Source organism: Pogona vitticeps, chromosome ZW-PAR, assembly GCF_051106095.1.
Source record: "Pogona vitticeps strain Pit_001003342236 chromosome ZW-PAR, PviZW2.1, whole genome shotgun sequence".
Lineage (NCBI taxonomy): Eukaryota > Metazoa > Chordata > Lepidosauria > Squamata > Agamidae > Pogona > Pogona vitticeps.
This window is the reverse complement of record NC_135800.1, coordinates 2780977-2791746: the sequence shown is the minus strand read 5'-3', so window position 1 is coordinate 2791746 and position 10770 is coordinate 2780977. Positions and strand designations below refer to the sequence as shown.

Here is a 10770-nt window from a genome sequence, read left to right as displayed (position 1 = left end):
GTGAGGAGGAGGAGGAGGAAGGGGGGGGGGAGAGGGGCAATAATTAGGGCTGTCCAGAAAGCAGAGCTCATTAATTAAACCAGTTGCTTGAGCCAGAGGAGCAGGCTGCCTGGAACTCTTTATTTATTTATATTTTATTTTATTTTATTTATTTACATACATGCATCTCTTCCTGTCCCTAAAACATCTTTTTTTTCCTTCTTTAAGATATCCCTTTATTGGAAATAGGTTTACTTACTCCTTGAAAATATTTATGCCGAATGTCTTCCTTTAAAACATTATTGAAAACATGTCTTGATTTAAAAGACATAGTTTTACTTATTTATTTAAAAGCGACGCCGGCTCTCTTCTTTTATTTAAAGTCTGTCAAGTTTCTTTCTTTAAAAATCTTACTCAATTAAAAAAAAAAGGTTTTCTTTCTTTCTTTTTTTTTCTATAAAGTTTGTCTTCTTCCAAATTTTATTTAAAATCTATGGTTTGAAAACATCTCTTTAAATCATTTATTTTTGTAAACATATGTCTACTTTCTTTAATTCTATAAAACATTTCTTTAAAATATGTTTTTTTAAAATTTAAAATATGTTTATTTTCTTCCTTTTAAATTGTGTTCCATTTTTCTTCTCTCTCTCTCTCTCTCTCTCTCTCTCTCTCTCACACACACACACACACACACACACACACACACACACACACACACACACACACACACACACACACACACAAGCTAGAAATATATTATATATTAAATAAATACAGACGACCCGGTGAATCAGTTTTCTGATTCCTCATTAATATTAAAAAAGTATTATCTTAAAAATTCCCTTACGTCATCTCCTTATTCCGTTGTTGAAAGGGGGAAAAATACTATCACCAAGAATGGACTTTTTTGAGGGAAGGGCTAGGCATGTGTCTTGTTCAGTCCTCCTACTCCAAACAAATCCTGAATTCTTACCAGTTGCTATGCTTTTCCTTTGGAGACCCACCTTTCTCAGTCCATCCGTTAATTTCTTTCTAGGCCATACTGGAAGCCTTGCTGATCCACAAGCCGGAGGAGCCGATAGACTTCTTGATCAAAGAGTTAAAGCTGGACAATTTCGATGGTGAGTAAAGAGAAGGAAACGAGCGGCGTTTCGGCAATAAGGTTGGTGGCCAAAACCTGCTTTTCCTGTTTGGCTTTGTCTTCTGCCAGCAATGCTGGGGTTAGGGGTGCCAACCCCCCCCCCCGAGAGGTTCAAAACCCACATATAACTCTTATTCCCCCCCGAAACATAACTACAAAACATAAGCAGTTGATCTACAGTGGTGCCTTGCTAGAAAGTTACCCCACATGACAGTTTTTTCACTAGACATTGACTTTTTGCGATCGCTATAGCGATTCGCAAAACAGTTATTCCTATGGGGGAATTTCGCTGGACAATGTTTGGTCCCTGCTTCGCAAACCGATTTTCGCTAGACGACGATTTGCTTTCCGCTAGACAATGATTTTGCTAGACAGCGATTTCAGTGGAATGGATTATCATCGTCCAGCGAGGCACCACTGTATACACATACACACAGGACCGTGTTCTCTATTGGGTTTCTCTTCTACAGTGTTGACCATCCTTTCTATACAGTACTATGTTTAATGAACCTTAAGAGTCCTGAGCACCCTCCGACCGAGGGTGCTAGAGGCCGAATTAGAGCTGGGTTTATTTTGGGGAGCAAGGAGACCACTTCGACACCTTCCGTGTTGAGATCACGCGCTTCTGGGTGGCACTGTATTGATTGAATGTTTATTTCTTGTTTTAGAAGAGGTAGCCGTGTTTGCCTGGACAAGTATCTTAAGCGAAACCCAAAGAAACAAAAATAAGAAAGGGCAAAAACACAGTGGCACCTTAAAGACTATATTTTAATGCGAGCTTTCATGGACACATCCACTTCATCAGACATATGGAGAGGAAAATGAAATACTGGATCAAAGACCGATTTCAGAAGTAGAACATTTTAAGTATTCATTGGCTATGAGAATCGGGTGTGTGGTTACATCTCACATTCAGTTATTTATGGCCTCTAATTTGTATAAGGTTCTATTGTAAACATCAGAAAAAAAATACTGCTTGAAATATTAGTTGGGGTAGGGGAACAAATCCATGTATAACCAAAACGGTGCTGTTCAGACCCATAACATTCAAGGAGAGAAGCGTACAATTGCTATCTCTTTAAATGTGCAAACAGCTCTGCATGGGCACTTAAATCCTTAGCATAGTCCCTGAGATAAACTAACTTTTTCGTTCTGGTTTGGTTTTGGCTTAACGGCTTGATAGTCTGCCAGTCTCCTTTCCCCAGCGAAACCCTCCTTTTAATGTTTTGAAGGTGCTTTAAATCTCTTTTCCCATGGTAGAACGTAGAAAGGGAAGTAAGTTCCCTGCTCGTAAACAAAACAGGACCTTTTCAGGGACTGTTGTGAGTTTGTGTGTATCCATTATTTACATGCTCTGTGCCCCCCACTTGCTACCTCCTGATGTTCTTAAATTTGCTAATCGCTCCTGTTGTCGGGCTTAGATTTGGCCTCTCTATTCTGCTTGCTCTTGGCAGCTTTTGTCTGTCTTAACCAACACATATATATATATAAAATTTGTGGCTTGCTAATGAGTTCAGTAGCCTGGTGGCATCTCAGACAGTCTCAGCTGGAAGTATAGGAGTGGTGTGGGCCTTTTGCCCGCCTGTCTGTGTGCGATGGAGATGGGGAGGGAGGCTGGTAAGTAAAAAAAAAAAACGGGAAGCCGACGTATCTGCCACCACGGAAAGCGATGTACCCTCCGTCAAAATTATTTGATTTACAAACGGTTCCGCCTTAGGCGGGTTAGGTTTGGCGAGGCACGACAGCACTCTAATTTTCGTTCTGCGTGAGCTGTCAAGGAGAGCTGGTACCACATTGCTTTGATGTTTCTTTAAAAAAAAAAACAGAGTGTAAACCTGGATCGGGAGTGCTAGGATGGTGTTGATAAAAATCCCCTGGCCCCCCAAACACTATTTATTTATTTATTTATTTATTTATTTATTTATTTATTTATTTATTTATTTACTTACTTACTTATTTACTTATTTGTTTATTTGTTTATTTGTTTATTTGTTTATTTGTTGCATTCTTTTATCCCCTGCTCCTATCTCCTTTTTAAAAAAAGGAGACACGGTACCTTACATCCTTGAAAAACAATATTTAAAGCTGAAAAAAATAATGAGTACTGTATACAATGGTGGTTTGCATCGTGGAAAGACGAATATTCGAGTGAAAATGAGTAAGTATGTAAATACTGAAAGGAAGAAGCAAATATCACTGAGAGATGGTAAATTCAAGTGGCCGTGAAGGCCCAGTCCAGACCGGTCACACGCATAACGATCCATCTAAAATCGCACGCATGTATCCAGTCACTGAGGAAAAAGCTTGACGATACGTCCAAAGCTCACTCTGTTTTTAGGGTTCCGTTTCAGGCAGATAAGGACTTCAAGCTTTTGTTTTGTTTCAGTCGGGATGGGCAAGCAAAGTTGAAGCCTTGTTCTCATCACCCAGAGAAGGAGAAGAAGGTGAGTCATGCAGAGGAGGGGCACGATCCGTGCTCAATCATCCCAGAGTGCGGGACACGTCAGAATGGGCTCAAGCGACGGGAAGCCAGATTCCATCTGAAGATCAGGAAAAAAACTTCTTAACTGTTAGAGTAGTACGTCAACGGAACCCATGATTTAACTTAGCATCGATTTGCCCCCAAGACATAAGCAGCTTTTCCGGCCTCCCTTTCAAGAGGTTTCGAAGGAGAGAGACCAGTCCCCCCCCCCCAAGGTATCCTCTGCGGTCCCGCTCCGGTGCCGCCCTTCATCCTCGGAGTAGGTTTTTGAGAAGAAAATAAGTGGTGTCCGAAGGCCTCGCGCGAGCGGAACGAAAAGCTGGCTAGGTTTTATTAGTCAAATAGCTATCATTCTTGCCTGGAAGATATGAGAATATTCTCATTCAGGGCTGGAAAGAACAAGAGCAAAAATTAGGAATTGTTGAAAGAAAGGATGGAAGCGACAGCACGAGAACTGAGAACCACATTTCTAGGAAGCTGCTATTATTGTTGTTGTTATTATTATTATTGTTTTTGTTGTTTTTGTTGTTGTTGTGGTTGTTGTTGTTGTTGTTGTTCTTCTTCATTATTATTATTATTATTATTATTATTGTTGTTGTTGTTGTTATTGTTATTGTTATTGTTATTGTTATTATTATTATTATTATTATTATTATTATTATTATTATTATTATTATTATTATTATTATTATTATTATTATTATTATTATTATTATTATTATTATTATTATTATTATCTTCTTGATCACCGAGGAAGTTGCTGAGTGTCTGGAAGGGGTAAGGGAGCCGACTTACCTTATTAAGATCATCAGTGAAGCTATGAATTTTCATGATCTCTCTCTGAAAGACAGCGTTTGCCCCAGAGAAAATTTCAAACGGGGATGTTTGTGTGTGTGAGTGTGAGAGAGAAAAGGTGTTACTTGTCCCATATGTGAAGTGAGAAAAGCCGTTTAATTAATAATAGGCTCTAAAGTACTCCTTCAGAAAAAGAGAACTGTTTGCAAGAATGGTAATAATTTACAGCTGAGTCCAACAACCGCAGGCCCCCCATGAAGGTTTGAGAGGCGGAAATTAGAGGGCGAAGAATCCCAGGGACAGCGAGGTTATAGTTTATTTTACTTTTTAGGTCAAGGACAAACCAAAATGTTGTGCCAGAGATGTAAAATTTCAGGCCATTTCAATTTTTCCCACTTTCTTCCCCCCAGAAAAATAATAATGGATTTTTTTAAAAAAATTCTGCAACTCTAGCAAGAGCTGGTAGGGATGCTGAAGCGAATGATGGGGAAAGGCGCCTGATTGCACCCCATATTTGGGTGATTTTGCCAGGGTGTCCCGTACCCCGAGGAGGGACCAGCTAGGATGAGGACGCAAGTTTCCGCGATCCGGGGAAAGTTCACCCCAAATCAAGCTAGAAGCAGCTGCAAGTCTGTTTCTGGACAGGGCGCTGCAACACAGTGTTGCAGTGTAATCATGAGCTTTTGGTGAAGGCGGCAGGGGCGGGCAACGGGAACTTAAAAGCACAGGTAGCCGTCCCTGCCTGCCCGGAGCCCTCTTTTAATTAATGTGCAATTTTGTATTTTTGGCAAACCACCTGTACACATATCAGGGGACTGTGAGTCTCTTGTAGGTCATGGTGTGCTTTTAAGGAAGCTGCGTCAGAGAATCCCCCTTGTCCACGGGCTCGGTATCCGCTGATTCACTTATCCATGGTCTGAAAATATTAAAACTATTTAAAAAAAAAATCCTAGAAACAGATATATTTCTAAAGATAAAGTTAGCAGAACTGGCCACTTGAGGGTGCCAGAGACTATGCTACATAGAGAGTTCTTTATTATAAATCATGTTCGCTGTAATCCACGTTTTTCAGCATCCACGTGGCGGGGGGGTTTCCTACTATTATCACGCTCATTTACCTTGAAACATCAGTTTTCTCTATTGAATCCTATGGGCCTCTCTTGTTTTTAGATCCCTGGATGCGTTTAAAGTGGGGATGCGAGAACTGTGTGGTTCGTATCCCTCAAATTGGCTTTTGTGAAAGGTCTCACTCTGGCAAGAGAGAACAAAAATAGCATGGATCTGAATGCGTAGGATCTTAGTAAGTAAAGTGGGGGGGGGGAATGCAGCATCCTTCACATTAGCCATGTAGAATCCCGATTTTTTTCAGAAGATGTGCAAGGCAGAAAGAAACCGAATCAGGTAGCAGTTGGATGGGAAATGTGGATTTATATGAGAGCAAAATTGCATCTCAGTCGGGCTCCGAGTTTTGGAAGAAGGCTTCTTAGTCTGGAATGTCTTATTTGGAAGGTGGTATCAGACCGTCTTGCCGTTCGGGTGGTTTGTACGTTGGCCACGATCCAAGAAAAAGCGAGCTGAGATTGGTGGGCTTTGCACCCGTTAACTCTCTGCAGGATGATGGCTCTTGGCTCACTAATGGGAACCGTATGCCTGCGGGAGGAGGTTAAGCAGTACTTTGGAGGTTTTCCTGGAAATTTTTCCTGTCCTCCTCCTCGTATGTTGCGGGACCAAAACAGCGAAGAGCTTTACCCGTGTGCAAATGAGTAAACCGGGCTCATTCCCGCTTTTCCACGCCTGCTGCCAGCTCTAAAGCAGAAGGAAAAATCAGATTTAGTACAAAGTGAGCATTTACAGTAGCCCTGGGCAATATTAAAGCGTGATACGGTGTATATAATGGCACGTTTCGTTTTTTTATCAAACGTTTGTCCAAGAAAGCTGTGTATTAAAGCTTCAGTACCTTGGGGTTTTCTTGTGAATTTTAAATCGTGCTCCTACTTAAACCTCAAAAGGATCTGTAGATGGAAAGGTTCTCTCTCTTTTTATTATTTTTTTATTTTGCTTTGAAGCAGGCTGAAGAAGTTGATTAATGTTGGCACCAGAGCACATTGCGATGGCTCTGTTTATAAATAATTCCTCCCTACCAGGCTGAAGTTTCAAGATGTTAAGATTCCCCCACCCCCCCCAGAAAGAGAAAGGGATGGGGAAGTTGTACGTTTTAATTACATTATGTTTTGAGAGAAATTAGGCAATAAAAAACAGTTTGATGTCCCCTTTTAAAAGATGATTTTCCCAATATTGTGGAGCTTCTCTGTCACACTCGGCAGAACCGAGAAGCGGAGGATCGCTTTCTCGAACCTTCCAAGTGAAATAACTTTGTAAAGATGAATTTATAATTTGGGGGTTCATGCATGATTTAAAAATTCTAGCTGCCCAGCTCTGTCCCAAAAGAGGTTGGAAAAGCTTTGGGGGGGGGAAAGAGAATTTCCCCCACTCTAAGGTTATCTGGGAAGATCAGAGAATATTGCTTCCCTTAGGGTGGTAAGATGCAATAGGATTGCTGCCCCCCCCCCATTTAAAAAAGGTTTTTGTCTGGCTGAGCATGATCTGCATTTTTTGGGGGGTGGAATGTGTGGGTTAGAAGTGAGTGGCTGAGGATGATCATCTGTCCGGATGCTCCGATTGGAAAAACACGAGAGTAAGAACAAAAAAGGATCACGTTCCCCCCCCCCTCCCAAAGCCAGAGTGAAACTATGGGGTTCCAGTCTCAAGTTTTAGAAAAGATTTCAGAAAAAAGGAGGGCAGTGGGATGAGAATCAAACACCGTGTTTGCTGAGAAAGGTAACCAAGATTTAAATGCAAAACAGTCACAAACCTGGGAGCCGAGCGGTGTGTTTGAAAAGCATACGTGGAGATTATTTTCTGTCTGTTTGGGTGTAATTTGTTGATTTGATTTGCACCCAAGCTTTCCCCCTTAGGATTGAGATCAAAGGCAAATCCTAACAGAATTGATAGAAATAGACAACACTCAAAAAGAATTGAAACTGTAACGGAAGGTATGTTCAAGCTCAGTTAAAGAAACCGGAACGTTGACAAAAAATAAACCCATTCCATCCAAAAGCAATTTAAAAACTCAATTCAAAACAAAATCTCAGCGCCGGGCTGTCAGAGAGCCTTTCGCAGCAGCTGGCCAGCTGCCGAAAAGCTTCTGGCATCAAGAGGTCTTGGCCTGCTGAACCGAGGGGCCGTCTGGCTTCCCTCGGAGGGGGGGATTTTCAGCTTTGGAGCCACCACTGAAAAGGCCCTCTTTCTCTTCCCCATGAAGGTGTGAGAGTCGTGGCGGTCAGAGAAGGTTTTCTCTTAAAGATCTCCGAGCCTGGGCAGGCTCTTAAAGACAAACGCTCGGATAGCTTGGGTCAAACCCAGGAAGGGGTTCCCTGAACGCTTTTTTTAAAGTAACCAGAATTGGGTCTAGGAAGGGAGTGATGGCTGGCGAAACTGTTTGGGGTAATGGGATCCAGAATTGTGCGAGTCAGAAAGTGGGACATGTCCTTCCTTTTTTAGAAAAGACCGGGTGAAATGAGGCGAGACGCGGAGTCTCTGGAGCGGAGGGTCACCTGCCGGTGCCCACCTTCCCTGCCAAGTCTGCAGAGGGGGCACTCCACACCGTGCACGGGGGGGGGGGAAGTGAATCAGCGGATAGTGATTCAGCGGATAATGGGGTCCTCCTCTACTCAGCTCTTTCTGATGGAGCAATGCATTGAGGTCGCTGCCCGAGGAACCTTCGTAGGTCGCTTTCTGTGTCTTCTTTTCGTTGGCAAGCACGCTCAACGAAGCGACTCAGGGGTCTTTGGGCATCTCCGCAGACATGCCTAAGGGGATTTGCTGCCCGAGGCACAACAGTCGTCAGTATCCCTTTTAGCCACCCAAGCCGAGGCGCTGCATCTCCGAATCCTGGCCGGATTGTTTTGGCACGGAGAGGACATTTCCCCCAAGCACTTCTAATTAAGGAACTAACGTGTCTTGCCGGTTTCAGGGTATTTGTGCATTGCACTGGGGCTTTCTCCTGCGTTGTAACAATTAACATAAACTTCTGTTTGCCTGAGGCCGTTGCCTTATGCTGCCTAATGTGTGTGTGGGCCTAAGTGTGTGTGTTATGTGGCGTGCGAGAGATTTTCCTCGCACACGCTTCTTGTCCAGAGAAGAAAAGCAAACGCAGTCCACGAACGTTCGTTCTGGGCCGCTCATTTTAACGGAGCAATAATCCGGGCTGCAGTTCTCAGGGAGGTCCAGGGAAACGTGGCTTGTACAACATTTATTCGGTGTGTAGTGCCATTTGTGTTCTTAGATAAGATACACAGATGACCTAAAACATTACGTATTTGTGTTTATGCGTAAGACCGTCCGCTGCCCCCGATCCAGCAAACGATACTCCCTCGTCTGCGTCGTTAGCTAATCTCACTGAAAAGCCCCCCCTCTTCTCTATAAATGATTTTTTCCTCCTTTTAATTAAATCATTCTTGGTGTAACCCACATTGGCTAGACCGCACAGCTTCCCGGCACGGAGGGATCATCTCCTGTATTTTAATGCTTCAAAGTGCAAGAGTGCTCGAGGCGGAAGAACCCATCAAAACCCCGCGCACGTCCACCTAACGAAGGAGATGCAGGGACATACACACCGAGGGAAAAGCCAGCCTGGATGCCGGGCTTTCTGTTGTTTTATTCCCTCCTGTTCTCTTTGCCTTTAATCTTGTACTGAACCAAAAAGGAGGTTTGCCTGTCGACCATCACCCGCCCGCCCGGAGAACACGAGCAGGGAGGATAGGATATTAATGCTGACCAGGAGGAGAGGAGAGGGCAGGAGTACAAAAGGGCCGAGGGAAAACGGCGAGTAACTTCTTTTTTCTCTAGCGGCGGGAGAAAAAGTTCTACCGTCTGCTCCGGCGGCAACCTGGAAATGCGTGGGACGTCTCATCTTTCCAAGTTCTGCACAGGAGGTAGCCAGCCTCAAGACAAGGAGACGTGAGAGGAAAGAAAAACGGTCGCGTCGTCTTTCTTAACTAGCAAAATACCTGCCACGGCGCAGGTATTTGTGCATTGCACTCATCCAGGAAGGGCTCGTGGTGGCAATGTACGTACTGTCCCTCCGCTTGAAGGAGGCTGGGCCATACCCTTTCTGTAGCTGCTTTTGGCCTCTCCAAAACATGATCCCATTTCCTCTTTTCTTTGGAAATAAGTAGGAAAACCATTGATGGATCACTGGATTCAGATTTATCTTCTTTTCCTATATAAATGCTATAAAGTAGGACCCCTTTTATCTGTGGGATCGTTATCCACTGATTCACTTATCCACAGTCTGAAAATATGAAAAGAAAAAACCTAGAAATACATATTTTCAGCAATGAAGTTATCAGAACTGGTCACTAGGGGGAGCCAGAGACCACGTTATGTATAGCGTTCGCTATGATCCATGTTTTTCAGCATCCGCTGGGGGGGCGGGCTTAGAACTGATCCCCCGTGGATACGGCGGTCCGACTGTCCTTAATTGGTTTCATAACAAGCTTGATGTAAACAAAAAGGAACACTTTATAGACGCCATTAATGTTTTAATTAAATTACATTAAATATGCATTTTCATCTGTTTTTCTGCCAACTTCTAATGGAAAGCATGCGATGGCAAAACGCTTATGCTAAAGACACATAACGGAGGCGATCAGTTCTGTATTCAAGTGGGAGAAGCTGGCTCAAGTATCAGATTCCAGGTTCCGCTTTAGGAAGTTCGGAAGTCTGACTTAGCACTCGACGCCGTTCTTCGGGAACACCCCGAGAACATCTTTCCTCTTTCAGGACGGGCGTCTCGTGGTCTGAGCAAACTTCCCAACTGTGGTTTGCTTTCTTTAAAATCCTTTTACCCCCACTTTTCTCCTTGAAAGGGGACCCAGGGCAGCTGACATTGTTAAAAAGAAAGCCTGCGAAAGCTTAGAAAACAGCAAGTATACCAATATTTTAAAAAGAATTCAGCGGGAAAAGCTTCCTTGAAGAGTTTTGCAAGCTTGCAGAAAGACAGCGAAGATGTCAGGGGACAGGTCAGCCTGCAAGTGGATCGAGGGGTCAGTGGCTGAACTTCTTCCTTGACCTTCAGGACCTCTTGGTCCGCTTCTTTTTTCCACAAGGAACCCGGGATCAAGGGAAGCTTGGGTTGGTCTGTGTAGCCTCAGCCTCGCTTCTCGGTTCTTGTGGGAGAACCTCTGGGCCTTGTCCTTGATGGCCACCCATCATGGTACCAGTGGCACCCTCATCTTGATCATCTGCTGTCAAGTCAGTGTTGACTTCTGGCGGTCCTTTGCAGGGTTTCCCAGGTAGAAAAGACTCAAAA

At 43.5% G+C, this 10770-nt stretch overlaps 1 protein-coding gene across 6 annotated transcripts in view; it reads left to right on the top strand.

The window, feature by feature from the left end:
- Window positions 1–10770, top strand: part of AK8 (adenylate kinase 8) — a 66973-nt gene that overhangs the window by 283 nt on the left and 55920 nt on the right. For all 6 annotated transcript variants that reach the window (XR_012082220.2, XR_012082219.2, XM_078382806.1 and 3 more), the window contains exon 2: window positions 1016–1100. Coding sequence is in view for 4 of the 6 variants with exons in the window: in XM_078382806.1 (XP_078238932.1) it covers window positions 1016–1100 (85 nt within the window). In the remaining 2 variants the exon portion in view is untranslated. The remainder of the gene's footprint in view (window positions 1–1015; window positions 1101–10770) is intronic.